General features: G+C 46.7%; 1 protein-coding gene across 1 annotated transcript in view; it reads right to left on the bottom strand.

Annotated features, from left to right (window-relative positions):
* Nucleotides 1-11,662, bottom strand: part of Cc2d2a (coiled-coil and C2 domain containing 2A) — a 75,464-nt gene extending 63,802 nt beyond the window's left edge. Inside the window, exons 1-2 of the mRNA XM_051164889.1 lie at nucleotides 11,555-11,662; nucleotides 9,042-9,165 (exon numbers count right to left, since the gene is read on the bottom strand). Coding sequence (XP_051020846.1) covers nucleotides 9,042-9,141 — 100 coding nt within the window. The 5' untranslated portion in view covers nucleotides 9,142-9,165; nucleotides 11,555-11,662. The remainder of the gene's footprint in view (nucleotides 1-9,041; nucleotides 9,166-11,554) is intronic.
* Nucleotides 11,663-17,600: the final 5,938 nt, after the last annotated feature.

Raw genomic sequence — 17,600 nt, 5'->3', positions numbered from 1 at the left:
TTTTATTTTAAAACGCAACAGGCGGGAGTAGAGGTTTGATCTCCAGTAGTCAAAATGGGAGATTGTAATGGCCCAGCCAAACCCCACTCAGGGAGTCTGGCTTGGCCACACCCAACCCAGTGCCTTTTTCCTGGAGACGGGGTCTGGAACACTAACCCGTATGCAATCAAACATGCTCCTCAGGATGACGCTGGTCTTCATGCAGCGCCATCCCTGCAGTGCTAAGCCTCACATCCTGAGCGTGACGATCTGGGGGACTGCTCATAGATCCTTCATATAACCAAGCCAAATCTGTGGAGATTGGCCACCCTCTAGGGCTGCAAAAGTTTGGACAACCATGGCATTTGTTCTTTGTTGTTGAATGCACAATTGGCATATAAACCAGAACACTAAGCAGCCGATAAGAATGAGGCACAGGCCCAATGCCGGAGATGGCCCATGGCTTGGGCAATCCAACGTGAAAGGCCGGCAGCCATGGCGAGGTCAACCCGCGTGGAACCAATGCGAACAACTGAAGTCCTCAATTCCTTTAGTAGGAACCCAAACTCTCTGGTCCAACTACCTGCAAGATACCTAGACAATTGTCTGGACAAGTTAGCAGAATGGGACATGTTATTAAAGGGGATAGATGCCATACAGAGACCCGAATACTTCCATTGACATCCAAGTTGGGCCATCTCAGCAAGCACCTCCACCTGGTCTTGCAGCAGGTCCACACGTTGATTAAGTAACATAATGCCTGCTCTCAGGTGGGAGTTGATATTTTGCTGAGTGTCTAGCGCAGTAGCCACGCTAGCAGACATATTACTCACTGCAGCAGCAGTCTGCACAGCAGAAGCAAGGGCCACAGCAGCAGCGGTGGCCATTGTGGCAGAAACAGCCATAGCGGCAACAATAGCTGCAGTGATACTGAAATCTCCCTTGGCTCCAAACAAGGTCACAGCTGAGGGTGCCTCCACAGGCCAGGGAATAAATCTAGGCATACGGGCAACCACAGCAGAGGAGCACTGGGTAGCATCCCAACACAAGGCACAAAAGCAGGCATTGGGGGAACACTGGATCCGGGCTCCCGAATGACCACCACCATAAACCATAAAAAGAAAGGGAGGCCAAACGCACACAGGTGTGAATGGTGAATTTCCCATTTTAGTTTCTGTTTCACTTCGTCCTCTACCGGGAGCCTTATTGCTGGTACTGAGTCTTTATAGTCCTACCTGGAACCTTATAGTCTCTGAATCCGAGAACTTAGCTTGTCCCTCACTTACCAGGGAACTTACCAGTCGACTGCCCTGACCACCAGGAGTTCTGAACGCTCCTAAATGACAAGTTCCCCGTACGGGCCACCACTTGTCGCGACCCTTCCGACCAGCAGAAAATAAGGACACAACCCGAGCATTCTCTCCAGGCGGTTTATTCAGGAATTTTCAGCAAGCTTCTTCCTACTCCCAACCCCGGATCCCCGCTAATATGCTATGCCTCATCCAATCAGCAGCCCTTTCGTCGGTAGCTCCAATTGGTTCCCGACAAGGCGGGATGCATACGTCAGAGCAAAGCGCGGCCCACAACCCAAATAAGGACTTGTTTACCAGGAGCAGAATTGCAAGTCATTTTGCCTGGCACGTTGCCAGGCGCCATCTTAGCGAGGGTGATAGCTTCAGCTTCCCACATGAGATTTGGTTCCAGTTCTGGTCTTTGATACCCAATAGCACTCCAATAGCAATATAGAAATAAGTTGGTGTTTGATGGGTAGAACATCAGGCTCATTGGAATAGAATCTGTAGTGGGAAGCTGAAGCAGGTAAGCTTACAGGACGGGGGATAAAGTGATGGGGTGGGGCTCTAATGTCCTGCTAAGGAATCTTGAGTCTGTTTCCCTGTGTAAGTCCTGAAGCAGGTGGAGAGAGCAGAGGTCAATGTCATTAGGGTTTCTAGAAGCTGCACCTGGAGGGCAGGCACAGGCTGGCTTGGGGTACAGTGGGTGCACCAGAGATCCAGTTAGGAAGCTGTGCTGTGGGAGCATGAGGAGAAGGGTCAGTGGGAGAGAGAGAGAGAAAGAAAGAGGGAGGGAAGGAGGGAGGGAGGGAGGGAGAGAGTGGTGGAGAGACAGAGAGTGCTGGACACACACACACACACACACACACACACACACACACACACACACACACACAGAGAGAGAGAGAGAGAGAGAGAGAGAGAGAGAGAGAGAGAGAGAGAGAGAGAGAGAGAGAGACAGGAGACATACAGAGAGATAAAATAAGAAGAAAAGGTGAGAACATGGAGACTGGTAGCTATGATACAACTGACGGTTTTCAATAGCAGCTGTGTCTAGGAACTTACATACAGAACTCTTAAGCCACAAGCAAACTCACTGAGTCAGAATCTGAGCAAGTCCAAGCAGTGTGGCTCCTTCAACTACACTCAGGAGGACTTTGATGGAAGATAAAGGAGAGAGAGAGGGTGATGGGTTGACTGGGGCCACGAAGATTCTGATGCTGCCAAGAAAGAAACAGAGGAGGAGGGGAGCCAGGTTCGGAGTTTCCATGGGGAAGCTTGGGATAGGGGATGGGCATAAATATCTGAGCCATATATTCAAGGGAAGAGAAAAATAACCAGCATCTAGTATCTCATTAAAAATGTGTAAAGAGCTCTCTCTCTCTCTCTCTCTCTCTCTCTCTCTCTCTCTCTCTCTCTCTCTCTCTCCCCTCCTTACCCCCCTCTCCCTTTCTTCCTCTGTCTCTGTCTCTCTCTGGGGCACCTCTTCCCCCTTTCCTTCTCCCCCCTCCCCATGCTCATTTAATAAACTCCTCATCTAATAGAAAAAAGTATGTAAAGAAAGAAATGGGGTACGGGGAGTACAGATGGTCTGTGACCAGGAGCTGTGGCCTCAGGCTAAGGAGTTTCCTGGGAAGCAATGCTTCCGACCACACTGCTAGAGCGTCAGTGACTGTACTTTAATGGGCCATCTTAGACCTCTCTTTGTCTCCAAGTTCTTTATGCTGTGTAATCAACCTTTAATAACTCTGAGTTGTTTTCCTCACATTCACTCTGCCATTTAAGGATGTGGGAACGTTGCCAGGTTTTCTTTGCTGCAGCGCTGAGCCTTTTTCTGAACGTGCACCTTCTTGTAAACATAAGCACAGCCTCCCCTCAAGCTGGCAAGTCTGTTCTCCTCCCCAAGCAGGACAAGTCCAGCCAGTGTGGAACTGCACAGCTGGTCCAGTAAGGAAAACAGAATAGCTGACAATAGCATGGGGGGGGGGATGTCTTAGGAGGTCTTAGTGTTTTCATCAGTTTAAAGCAACTGTTTTACATATTGCACCCCAACAAAATTAAAGGAACTAGCCACTAGGTGAAAGAGAGTGAATTATTGGGTACCATGGTAGTAATGGTCACACAACATGTCTCAACGGTCAAGGCCACCATCAGCTTTCGCTCAGATAACCATGACATTTATTTTGCCTGAAGTACTTTTTAAAGTATGATGTTCCGCACATTCTTATGGCTGCTGTGTGTATGTATACACTCTCTCTTGACCATTCATCTCTCATTACCATTCATCAGATTTGAAAGCACCTACCAAGAGCCTTTTCATCACATTGCTCAGATTCACGCTGGGAGACGACATGCCATCCAGCAGAATTAGGAAATGTTTAAAACCTCAAAGTGTCTTTTCCAAGCATTAACTTAAAAAAAAAAATCAGTCTTACAGATCATCAATTGCTAAGGATTAAAGAAGAAAGAGAGATGAAATCAGAGTAACATAGATTTTTTTTTTTTAAGACATAGGTTTCAGGGTTGTGTGATTCCTCTGTACAGTAGGGAAGTGCAGAGGTCTGGAGCCCCTCTCCACATGCTCCATAGTAACCCAGCCTTACTCCTGAGTGTAACATCTCAACATTTGTTTCCAGGTGGACAGACTCAGTGGAAGGATGTGTAGCAAGCCTGCTCAGAGTGGCCAGTGCTCATACACTCCTAAACCAACAAGGCCCAAATCCAGAGTAGACACCCTAGCCCTAGACACCATTCACCTCACACATATGCTGAGGCACATCTGAGTGTTGGCCTTGGGCAAAGCAGATTTGAAAGTCAGTCTGTGTTGTCAAGGTGCTTTGACCTGGGTGAGACTGTGAGTCAACACCATGACTTCAGACAATCACATAGGCACAAGACTTGGGGAGCACACGGAAGGTCCACTGAGACTTCTTGGCCCAGGGGGTACTCTCTGAAGGAGCTGGTTTGTAGCTATTGAAGTTTAACAGATGAGTAGCTGGGATAAAAGCAAATAAAAGTCAACAGCAACAACAATCCAGTAGGAAATGTGTTATTTTGAGAAGTAAGGCACAGACTCTGTTATTCTTTATGAAAAAAAAAAAAAGAAAAAAGATCAGGAATGGGTGGGCTTTCAATCGCAGGAAGATTCTAACTGGCTCTATGCCTCTTTTAAGGAGTTTCCTATGGTCTTTGAATAACTGCTGCTAGATTTATAGTCCTACACTGAATTATTAAAAAGATTGTCCAAGGTTAATTTTGTGGGTCCACAGTGGTACAATAGGCAGCAAGTGGGAATACAACAACATCAGTGTATTAGAGCCGGAACCTGCTTCCATCCTTCTTGCTGTTAACATGTTAACACTTCCTAAGCCTTATCTCCTAATCTACTAAACAATACCCGAGAATAGAATTATGTGGAAAACTAGATAATATACTACACATGATGACCATAGCATGGTGCCTGCCGCATCATGGCCTCGCTCAGAACATGGTCTTAAGTTCTGAACATTTCAGATGTACTTGATTTACCTGGTTTGCCACACACCCATCCTTCTCTCTACAGTAGAACTTTCAGATAAACCAAAAAGCTCCATAGCTTTCTCAGCATTACCCAGGAACAGAAACTTTTATATTGTGGCAGGGAGAACACAAAAGTGGAGGTTTCCCCCGGAAAATGTAGGTAAATAATGTTTGTTAAGCAGTTATGATGAATTACCTCACAAGTCACTTATGAAACATTTGCTTTAGCTCAAGTTACAAAGCATTTCCCATGGGCTCAGACTAAAAACATGCAACTTCTTCACAGCATTTAAAAAGGGTACAAGAAGGGCATACAAAGAAGGTTCAACATATGAAAACCAACTGATACAACACAGCCCAGAGTAAGGACCAAAGCCACATGGTCATCCCAACTGGCACAGAAAAGGCAGTGGAAAAAAATGTAATACCTACTCAGGATAAAAATATTCATAACCTAGAAAGAGAAGGAACTATTTCAACATAATAAAAGGAAATTAAAAAAACAAACCTTACAGCCCATGCCATATTCAATTCAATTTTTTCCTCTTCTCTAAGATCAGGAACAAAGAAAGGTAATGGCTTTTGCTATTTCTATTCAACAGAGTATTGGGACTCTTACCCAGAGCAAGAAGGCAAGAAAAAAGAAACAAAAAAAATCACACAGATTGGGAAGTTTAAAGTCAAATGATTTCTAAGTAGTTGTGGGGCATGTGGACTGTGCCACCATGGGAACTGGCATGGAACTGGCGAAGTGGAGCATGTTCAAACCCAGGAAATCTCAAACTTGAGGTGGGCAGGAGTAAGAACTGCTCCCTCCCTTTTCTGAGGCTGCATGGCTGGCACATGTAGGCTGGCAACCCCCATCTCTCGAAGTAGTCACATAGCCAGCACCTGGATGCAAATAGAGCATCAGCAGCAGCCCAGCCACAGCCAATTAAATGTATCCACCCCAAACCCCTCCCACTCCCCAAGTACCTGCTCACCATGGAGCAGATGGACATAGCTGCTTCACTAACAAACACAAGCTGTTTCACTAGATATTGTGTAAGAGTTACTGTTTCATTGGGATAGCTGTGAGCTAGGAGAGCTGTAAGGCTAAAATCCTCCGAGAAGTGTCCCATCCTGTACCGCCCACACCCCATCCGCCCCACCACCAGATGGGCTGGATTGGATATTCTGGAGGGAGGGATAGAGTGGAACATAGAACCACATTTAGCGATTACACAATTTGGTTTAATAAAATTCTAATGATTTCACAGAAGACTTGTCAGAGTAACACACAAATTCAGCAAAGTTGCAGGATAGATACAACAACAAATTCACAACAATCAGTTGCATTTATATATACCAACAGCAAACAATTCAAAATGATATTAAAACAACTCTACTTAGAATAACATAAAAACCTAAGTAATACACTTAGGAGGAAGCCAATGAAGAACGTGAACGTTTCACACACCCAGATCTAAAGCTCAGCTGAAAGAAATTAAAGATGCAAAAAATAAATGGACAGAATGTGTTTGTGGATTTAAAGACTTAATGCTGTTAAAATGTCAATACTATGCAGACAGTCTATAGATTTATCACAATTATTGTGAAAACCACAATGATTTTTATTTTGAAGAAATAGAAATGTCTCCATTTGAGGGCTTAAGGATTGTTGAAGGACCTTGAATAGCTAAAGCAGTTTTGAAAGTGTACAAACTTCAAGATGTCACATTCTGTAATTCCAAAACTCATTCCAAAGCTAAAGGCATCAAAACTGCATGATAGTAGCTAAAGACAGAGATGACCTAGTGGAACAGAATGGAGAGCCCAGAAATAAATCCTTGACTATATAGTCAGATGATGGTCAACAGATGTGCCAAGACCGATTGATAGGAAAGCACTGTATTCAACAAATGGAATTGGGAAAACTCATGACCAAAGACAAAAGAGTGATACTGGGGGCTGATGAGATGGTTCAGCAGGTAAAGGCACTTGCCACCAAGCCTGACAACCTGAGTTCTAACCCTGAGCTCTACAAAGGGGAAGGAGGGAACTGACTTATACAAGTTGCCCTTGAACCTTCATATGTGGACCTTTGAACCTTATACATATGTCCCTCAGCAGTGTAAATACTTAAATATTAGTAAAAAGATGAAATCAGATTCTCACCCAATAATCAAAAACTAACTCAAAATGGATAAGCTTTATGACATTGAAATGGGCCATGACTTTTTGGATGGCACTAAAAATACAAGTATTAACAACAAAATAGTAAGTGGGGCTCCATCAAACTTTAAGATCTTCTGTGAACTGAAGGATAACCCAATCTACAGAGTGAGCACAGAGCACAGGGCATAGAATCTATCATTGGGGGGTTGAGGGGGGAGCTTCTGCTCTGCACAGCAGGCTGTTCCAAGCAACTCTGAGGAGCACGCCTGGGAGGTGAGGTGCATACAGGGGGTGGGGTGGGGTCGGGGAAACCAGCCCAGGGAACAGGATGGAGGGGAGAGTCCTAGCCCTCTCTCCCACCGCCAGAGTCCTACATTCATAAACCATGTCCACCTGGGTACCAAAGGAGCATCTCATGCTCTGCAGTTTGATTCCTGATTACCAGCCTCACTATGTCCTTCCTGCTGCCTTTTTCCTCTGAAGACGGCAGCCTCACTTGTCTAGATGCTAAGTCAAAGCCATGGGACCGCCCACCATCCACCCTCACTTGCCTACATGCTTAGTCAAAGCCATGGGGCTGCCTACCATTCAGCCTCACTTGTCTAGATGTTAAGTCAAAGCCATGGGGCCACCCACCATCCACCCTCACTTGCCTACATGCTAAGTGAAAGCCATGGGGCTGCCCACCATCCACCCTCACTTGCCTAGATGTTAAGTCAAAGCCATGGGGCCACCCACCATCCACCCTCACTTGCCTACATGCTAAGTGAAAGCCATGGGGCCACCCGCCATCCTTATGCACTTCTAGCCCATCTGGTAGTCTGGTAATAAGGAAGCCCTCATGCTGCATTGGGCGAGCACAGGCTTCTGAATGTTTAAGCCATGCAACCTATGATGTTTAGTTGGGGCAGCCCAAGCTGACAAAGGCATGCAGAAAAAAGGAACAGCTATTTTGGAGCAATCTTGGTCTGTTTTCCTGGGATTCCTTGCACCTCCAATTGCATGGCGTTTTCATATGTGTGGAGCGACACTTTTCTTAAGGTTGGGCTTAGGTCAGCGGCTTCCAAAGGCCTCTCAAATCTAACAGTTACTCTCCTCCTTATACTTGCCACAGTCCAAGAGTGTTATTGGAAGAACGGAGCATTTTATTTTATTTTTTCTTCTCTTGTATAATCCACTTTGCCTGAAAGGGAAGGGCAGCGGTTTTCCCCACAGTGGGCTCACGATGAATGGTGCTTATTGTATGAAGAAGAAGAAACACTGTAAAGTTCAAGGACAGGTCCCCCTGTGTGTGTGTACATATGTACATGCACATCTGTGTGTCTGAGTGCATATATGAGTTTGCCTCAGTGAGCCTGTTACTAACCACAGGTGGGCATTCTCTCCTTCCACCTTAATTAAAACAAGGTCCCTTGGCTGTTTGCCTATGTGTGTGCCCGGCTAGCTGAACTTTGAGGGATTCTCCTGTCTCCACCCCCACCCCCCAAATAGGAGGTATTGATATGGGAGTGTTGGGATTACGGATATGTGCTACCATGTGTGGCACACGGGGATTTGAACTTGAGTCTTCACACTTGCAAGGCCAAGTGCTTTTCCCACTGAGCCACCTCCCCAGACCCAGGCTTCCTAGAATTAGAAGGTCTGTGGGCAGGGTATAAACGTAAGTGTTGTGAAGGGTAAGTAGTGCACCTCTGTTCTGCTTCACTGACACTCTGTCCCCTCTATGTCACTCTCCTTCGAACGCTGACATATTTGATTATCTATGGCAATTCTTCTTCGGTTACTGCCATCTACCTCTCCTGGTTATAAAGAAGCCCCCACATTGCACCTTGTCTTCTAGTCTGATGTTACCTTAGAGACTGGGCCCCAGAGTACGGCGAAGTGGGTGGAGTCGCCTTAAAGAGGGGCTTCCAAAACTCAACCCCCCTGGGAATTGACTATACTCCCTTTTGCTTTGTCCTATTCAGGCAACCTTGCCTCTGTTCATACATAAACACGATACCCCCCCCCCCCAACCAAGCCCTATATTGCCCAGTGCTGAGCTTGTGGTTGGCAGTTAATAACTACCAGCTGAATGCAGCCAAAGATACTCACTCCGGGGCCCCCTGCGGCCTGTCAAGCTCAGGAGGTTGGTCTCCGGCTCTTCCTCCACCATCTCCTGCTGGCCACCATCTTGGAATTTGTCCGACACCATTTCCTCAGGGGGAGTGGCGGGTGGCTGTGAACAGATCAGAGGCTTCTGAGATGTTTGGATTTCAGTTGGCTCAGCTCCTCTCTCAGGATGTGGTGGGTCACTGTAGACTGGCTGGGCCCTAGCACTATGCAGGTTATACACTGTGATTCCTGTTGCTCAGGTCACTGGGATCAGAGCGAGCTATTACTAGGAGGCTTCCCATCATAATATTGAGGCATCCTAAAACAATGTTCATATTTTCTGGGGGGAAAAACTTAAAGCTAGGCAGGAAATCACAACAGAACACTTAATCTCCAACACCAAATAGATAGGAAAGGACTATTCAAGTGTCACTGGCTAATTTGGGCTGATACTGTTTCTTCACTGGGTGGCACTGAGCGTAGCCTGTGGTATCTCCATCAAAGTCTTGAGGAAGCAGGCCTGGTAAGGATGCCTCTTTGGCCAGGCAGAATAAAGCTCACAGCCAACTCGGCCTGGCTATGAACCATGGGCAAGCATACAACTATAGGTAAAAGCACTGCCATGAGTGGAGAATTGCAACTCTGCCCTCTCTCTGTAAACTTATTGCTATGCACGAGGAACTGCAGCACAGATTCAGTTGAAATAGACGAGCCTAATGGATGTGGACACCTGAAAGAAACCATGGTTGGGATCAAGGTTGTAGAGCAGGTTAAATAAACAGGAGGATGGCAGTAAAGTTGGGCTTCTGAAACCCAGTCAGAGCGTTACTACATTCCCAAAGAGGTCTCCTATTTGTCCTGGATGGCAGCTATCTAAAAGCAGCTTTATCTTTGGCCACTGTCTGCTCGCTTTGTGATTCTAAAGCACTTTCTATCTGACTCCAGGGTCCCTGCCCAGGGCTGCAGAGCAACAAACAGGCTAAACTGGTAAGAACGGGTAAAAACTTCACCACGATGTGACTGAGGATGTTCCTGGTCCCCTAGCGTGGCCAGAGAGTGGCCCCCTGTGCTGTGGCAGCTCCTCTCAACCCTCTGCACCTTCCCACAAATGGCTGCATTCAGCCTGCAGGAAAGATAGAAGGAACTTGTTTTCTCCGTTTTCCTGGGGGAAGCGTGTAGAGTTCTGAAGAGCTGGCTGAGAGGTTTCCGTCCCTGACTCTCCCAGTTGTCTCTCCCTCTCCTCGGAGTCTTCTCACGTGACTACTAGCTCAAGATGGCGCTCCCTTTCCCTCCCTCCTAGGCTGGCAAATGCTTACTCCAGGCGAGTCTATCGCAGCCCCTTTCTTGCCTTTCTTCTCTAGGACAAGAGCTTCTTATGGAGGGAACAGAGTTACCTGGCAGGGATGCTTCCAGCGGAGGAGGGAACTCCCGCAGAGAGGTGGGGGCGGGAGGGCTGCAGGCTGGGGAGACTGGAGTTAACCTCAGCCAGAGACTTTCAGGGAATTTGGGACTTGCGGTAGGACAAAGAGGGAATATTGTAAGATTTGTAATCCTGCACTGCCATCTACCGCCCATCATAGTCTATAGCCATCAATGGCAGCACTCAGACCAGCTGCTGGCTTGCGTCTCCTGTCTCTGAAGAGACAGGATAAAGCATATACGAAGAAAAAAAAAAAGCAAAGCTCTTAATACGGGTCATAGCCTTATTCCTAGTGTCATCTCTCTATAAAGCTCTAATTAGTCCATACACCTGCATTCCTGACTCGCCGTTTCCAGGAGTAAGCCAGGAGTTGGTACCTACAGCAGGCATCTTTCCTGCATTGATATTCTAGTTAAGTTTCCATTGCTGTGACCAAAAACAACTTGAAGAGAAAAGGGCTTGTTTCATCTTACAATTCAAGGTAACATATCATCACGGAGGGGAGTTGTTGGGGGTCATGCAGGAGAGAACTTCGCGTTCTGAGGACTTCATGCTGTTATGGAGCATAGCTCTGCTTGCTACTCTTGAGGTCCTCATAACCTCGGGGTTATGCCTCGCCGAGTCATGCCCATTGTGGGTATGGTAACGGGTGGACCACAGTCCATGAGTTCTAGAGCTGTTGGGGGATGGACCCCAACAGGAAGTCAGGTCAGGAATTTAATGCAGGAACCCAAAGGTAGGCACTGACGCAGAGTCCATGGAGGGACACTGCTTACTAGATTGCTGCCAGCCTCATGCTCACCTACCTTTCTATACTGCCCATGTCTACCTACCTAGGGATGACCTACTGACAGTGGGCCAGACCATTCTACATCTATTATTAAACACAAGAAAATGTGTCACAATACCTTACAGGCAATTCCTAATTCCTTAGTTGAGGCTCCCTCTCCCCAACAGTGTCAAGCTGGCAGCAAATAGTAGCAATTATAGATAGATTCTATGTGGTTTCCCAGAGGTGCAGGCAGGCTGTCCATCAGCGATATGTATCAGTGATGGTTTGCACGGGCAGACACTGGTTCTCATCACTCCTTACCTTTTTCTTTCTCTGTTGTCTTTGGACCTTTGTATTCTTTTTCCGTCTTCTTGCTTCTGCGTCCACATCATCTCCAGTGAACTCCTTTGTCAAAACACAAAGCGAAGAGACTCTTGAGGTATTAAGGTCCTCCCTCCCTGACCTTGGTACCCTCTACCATCTGCCACTGCACCTCCCTGACCTTGGTACCCTCTACCATCTGCCACTGCAGGGTTGAGCAAAGTGGCCACAAAATCCAAGTGGCCACCCACCAGCCACTCTTCTCAACATAGGCATCGCTCCAACTGAAGCATCGTGAGATGGCCTTAAAGCTCCCATTGTTATTGTTACAAGTGCTCGTTCATGGGTTCAACATTTATTGAGCACTTACTGTGTACCAGGTCCTGGGAGTATAGGGTACATACAATGTGCTCCCCACTCTCATTCTAAGAAATGTGACTACCAAATGAAGCTTCTTATCAAGGGAAGGGCCGATGGAGAGGCGAGGACAGGCAGTAGTCTCATGGTTGAGATTTCATTTGCTGTTTCCCAGGCTAAGTAACAGATAAGGAAAAAAAGGAAACAACACTATGAGCTGAATTAGCCAACGAGTTTCAACTTACAGGGAATTTTGGCAGGTCTCTCTGGAAAGGGACAAGTGCAAACATCACTTTCTTTTTTCACATTATTGATTATACATCTTATTCCTAAGAGGCCAGAGTTAAAATCACTGAAGTGCTCAAACTTGAGTGTTTTTCTACTTATGACGTTTTACAAATGGGGCTATCAGCACCTCTGAGTGAATGAGAAACTGCAAGGTGGCCGGATGTGGAGTACACATCTATGATTCCCACACTCGGGAGCAGGAAGACCAGGACAGCCTGTGCTACACAGAAAGTTCAAGGACAGCCTGAGCTACAAAGTAAGACCATCTCAGTAATAAATGAATACACAGACAGAAACATCAATTCTCTTACTGCCTCGCCAAATCCACCGAGGCAGAATTAGAACACAGAGGGTGGATGTTAGCGCTGTAAGGTTTCATAGAAACCTGGCACAGATGGCTGATCCACACCCCCATTGTCCACCCCACTCCCCCGTCCTTCCTGGCTACAGGGGTCAGGGAAGACACGGAGGTCACTTCCAGAAGAGAAAGCTGAGATCCCAGCCAGAGGATGTGTGTGGCTTGGGTGTTTGGTTCTGTGATGAGTTCTGTCTGCCTAGAGTTCTGAGTAGAGGCCCCATCCTAACTCCTCTCCCCAGACCTGCCAGAAAAGGACTGAGAGGATGATAATGCCCAGGTGGGCAGGAATGGCTCAAAGTCTAATTCTTAGTTTTCTTTGGCTTTGAGCAAACCATTGAGAAATCTAGGCCATCGTTTGTTTTCTAGTAGTGTCCTAATCCTCAGTCAGTGGGGGAATTGTCCAGTAGGGGTTATGAGAGGGTGGAATGCAAGCTCAGAGCCACAGAGCTTTCTCTGTGGCGAGATCACCAGAAACTGGTTGTTAAATGAATCAACAACAGGCAGGGGTGTGTGCGGCTCACAATCACGTGGCAACTTGCTTAAAGTTAATCTATGTGATTTTATAAAGGGTGCCTTCTGGGAGCTGGAAAGAGGGTCCAGTGGTTAAGAGCACTGGCTCCTTTTCCTGGGGACCCAGATTCAAACCCCATCACCTATATGGTTCTCACAACTCTCTGTAATTCCAGTTGCATGGCATTTGATGCCTTCATGCAGACATATGTACAAACAAAATACCAATGCACATAAAATAAAAATAAATTAAAAACTAGTCCATTCAGGCTTTGTTTCCTGTGGTCTTAAACCCAGGGGGCCTTAATGCAAGGGGGAGTAAGGGTTTGGAGGGACACTGTGCCCTCGACTAAGTGGGTTGCAGGCTCCGCTCTAGGCGACTTCCCTTGTTTGAGTTCTTGTACAGCAGGAGTCAGTCCTGGCAAGACTCAGCGGACAAGATATCATTCATAACCTCCACTTGTCAGAAATGGTTACATTTGTTAGAATTGGTGATCCAAGAGCTGGGCCCAGGAGCAGACAGTGAGAGCTGCTGTGTGCTGGATGCATGAAATGGTGACAAGGAACATTCTGGTAGAGGCGAGACTGCAGGGACCCTCAGGGTCCCATAGCCCTCAGCGCCAGCCTCCTTCCCCACCAAAGGCAGATAAAGAACACTTGGATGTGTGTTCTGGCATATGTTAAACTAAACTAACTTTGGCCCAGGGATGCCTCTGTACTTGGCAGATGTAACCAATGATAGTTTAGTATGCAAATGAACTAAAATCTGACAAAAGTTTTTGTCTTGAGAGAATCCTAGCTGCTGTTTTCAGTCAACCACAGGCCAGCAAATGACCAAACCTGATCTTAAACAAGTTAACACCGAGCTGTAGGGCCTCACGTCTGTTTTCCACCATTAGCATAGCTGCCATGATGCAGAGCACAATTCCCCACAGCTCTTCCGGTTCTCAGAGCTGTCTGATTGTGGTCCGTTTGATTTTTCCGAGCACCACTTTTAACACTGGCAATAAAGGCCTCATGCTAGACTGAACTTGCTCACCCACAAAGGGCCCCAAGGGGGAAGGCAAGCAGTGACTTACCTCTGAAATTATTTTTATTTTTTCTTCCTTGGCATTCATCTTGTCTGCGCTGGATTCCTGACTGAGAGAGAACAAGGAAGAAGTCAGGTACAGTGAAATCAGCAGTGTCTCTTTCGTGCTGCTGATGGATACAGAAGCTTGTGCGCACGAATTGTTCAGCCGCTCACAAGTATTGCAGACCCCAGGAGCTGGGGGAGGGGGACTTATATGAAGGAGGGAAGCTAGTACTGTGTCCCCAGGACACCCTGGTGGTCAGATGGACCTTGGCCGGAAGTCAGTAGCCAAGGAACATTTCTGGTTTTCTGCTCTTCCTGCCCACAGGGTCTTAATTTTTAATCTCATTCCGATTATCAGATAGAGGTGAGACCAGAGAGGGTGTCAAATCCCCTCACTTCTTGCAACTCCCTCTGGGTCCCAGCACTCCTCTGCTTTGACTTCCTAACGTGCCTTGGTCTCCCATGGTCTCTTCTCTGCTTTCACTCAGCCCAACTCTCAGCTGTCAGGATGTCCTGTCACGTCCCTCCACAAGACCACGATCCTGTAATCTCCCACCCCTTCCCTGGCGTCAGGACAGTCATGTTTTCCTGCTCTCAAAAATCACCTGTCTTTTCCTTACACACACAACAAAACGCCCTCTTTCCACTTCACTTCTCCTTGTAGCTCTTGCTTGAGTTTTCAGCCTTTCTAGGAACACTTTCTAGGGAAACACTGCCCCCTTTCCTAAACTTTATGATTTTGGGTACGTTTCAGGGGATCTAGGACCTCTGAGCCTGCTCTTGCTGGGGTCTGTTAATGAACCCGGCATTGTCGTGTCTGATGGTCAGTTCTCTTTCTCATGTGCTGAACCTCATCTGATGTGTCGTGCAAACACTTTCTTCACTTGGCTTCTGGATCAATTCCTTTCCCATGTTCTTGCCACTTGTGGACAGCCCCTTCTTTGGTACTTTTGCTAGTTCCTCATCTCCCCAGCACCAAATACTGTCATACTCTGAGGCTCCGCCCTGCCTGTTCTCACTCCCCTCACTGTCTAAATCTTGGGCCTGACATACTGTATGTACATGAATCTTACCCACATTAACAGCTGAGTCTAGACACTTCCTAAGAATGCTAGAGTCCAATATGTGATTGTGTCATGAATACCTTCCCTTGGCCCTAAATGGAGCTCTTGGTCTTTGCCTACTAGCCTGTGCTGCGGACTTCCAGTTATACAAAACAAATCCATTCTACCTAGGACAGAATCTTGCAATCATCCTTAACTGTGATCATTCTCCTGTAATATAGCATATCTGTGACAATTTAAAAAGTCAACTTGACTCAATCAAGAAAGGATAGCAGGCTACCAAAATAAGACTTGATAGTTTATGATCACATAGAGGGGGAGGAGGTCCCCCTTAGTCACAGTCATAGGGGACGGAATAGGGGAGGGAATAGGGGAGGGAATAGAGTGAAAGTGGGAATGAGGGAGGAATGGGAGGATACAAGGGATGGGATAACAGTTGAGATGTAATCTGAATAAATTAATTAAATTTTAAAAAAGGAATACTTAAAAACCCGGGAGATTACTATTCAGTGTGTCTGAGAGTATATTTCCAAATTCACAATGGTGTTTGAGTCTGAATGGAGTAGGTGGGGAAGAGCCACTTCCAAAATTAATTATCCAAGACGCATAGAGAACAAATTCAAAAGGAGAATTAGCCTATCCCTCCACCCCTAAGAGCCAGGATGCCTCCATCTTCTGAAGTCCAAGCTCTCTGGCCTTAGGACACCAGGACTCACAACAGCTCCCAAGCCCCATACTCCTCATCTCAGGCTTTTGGCTATAAACCTAGAATGACACCATTGGTTTCCCCTGGGTTAGAGGCCTTCAGATCGGGCTGCCCTACACTACCAACATGAAGGTCACCAGCCTGCAGATTGCTCAGTGTCAGCATCCATCCCCCAGCAATCCTACCAGCTTTCTAGTTGTATCCAGGACTGCACCTGTAACACCACTGTTACTAACTAACATTGCGGTCAAGTCAAGCCCAACTGTCTCCTGCAGACTGCCCTGGGAGCCTCCTGACTCTTTGCTTCCCACCTGGCTCAGCACAGTGGTCTCTACAGGGAGGCAGGTGGAATGGTTGGAAATTTAAATAGGATCATGACACTCCACCATTCATAGTCCACTGGTGCCTTTCCTTTGCCTTATGAGTCAAATCCAAAATCCTGTCAGAACCTTACAGTCCCCTTGCATGGTTGTGCACTTGGACCCTCTGGCCTCTGGGCATTTGCACTTTCTATTTCCTTTACTTAGAACTTTCTTTTAGAAGCTAGCCACACTGTTAGTCTCTGTGTCTCTGTCTTTGTATCTCTGTCTGTCTGTCTGCCTGTCTCTCTCCAAACACACACACAGACACACACACAGAGACACAGAGAAACACACAGACACACACACACTATACAGCTCCTTTCGGTCTCTGGTAACACTTTCAGAGGGGTCTTTCCTGTGAGTTCTTTATACAACAAATTTCCCATTGTGTTTTGAACTCTCCCAGGACTTTGTGAGCATCTTTTTTTTTTTTTTTTTTTTTTTTTTTTTTTCTCAAGACAAGGTCTCTCTGTGTTAGCCTTGGCTGTCCTGGAGTCACTTTGTAGACCAGGCTGGCCTTGAACTCACTGCGATCCGCCTGCCTCTGCCTTCCAAGTGCTGGAATTACAGGCATGCGCCACCACACCCGACTGTGAGCACCTTTCAATGACTTCTTTTTCTACAATACTTACACCAATCTGCATTTGTAATTACATGTCAGTGTCTGCCCATCACTGTTAGACTAGAGCTTCAAGAGAGCAGGAAGAGCACCTTGTGTGATGTTTATCCCCAGAGCCTTTGCCCATGTCACTCAGTAGACAGTGTTAGCATCCGCTTCAGTCTGCCTACCTGTGATATTACTTACCTGCCACGGGGGCGTGGCCCTGGCCAGAGCTATATAAAAGAACAGTCCTACCTCGCCTCTCCCCCTTATTCTTCCTCCCTCTCCCCTCTCTTCCTCTGTCTCTGTCACTCTCTGTCTCTCTTTCTCTCTCTGGGGTACCCCTCCCCCATTTCCTTCTCTACCCATGCTCACTTAATAAGCTTCATATAATATAATAACTGTTGCCTGGCGTCTTACTCTCTTATCATCTTATTTTCTTATATTTTTAAGTCATAACAGACAGTGCATGTGTATTTGTCAAATGCATGACTCAGTTGCTATTTGGAGCCATTTTCATGGGCACATTCTAGAGGCCTTCAAAGCTAGCTGGGATGCTGTGAAGATTCAATGAGAGAAGATGAGGAGAACTATTAGTTACAGGCCTGACAAGCCTTAAGCCTCTTAAGGGAGCCAAATCTTAGCTGCACTGGGGTACTTAACCAGCTCGCCCCAGGTGTTCAAAGTTTGGTTGACCTTCCCAGGGAATTAACATGCTAATGAAA

The sequence above is a fragment of the Acomys russatus genome, chromosome 22, assembly GCF_903995435.1.
Source record: "Acomys russatus chromosome 22, mAcoRus1.1, whole genome shotgun sequence".
NCBI lineage: Eukaryota > Metazoa > Chordata > Mammalia > Rodentia > Muridae > Acomys > Acomys russatus.
This window is presented reverse-complemented; position numbering and strand designations above follow the sequence as displayed.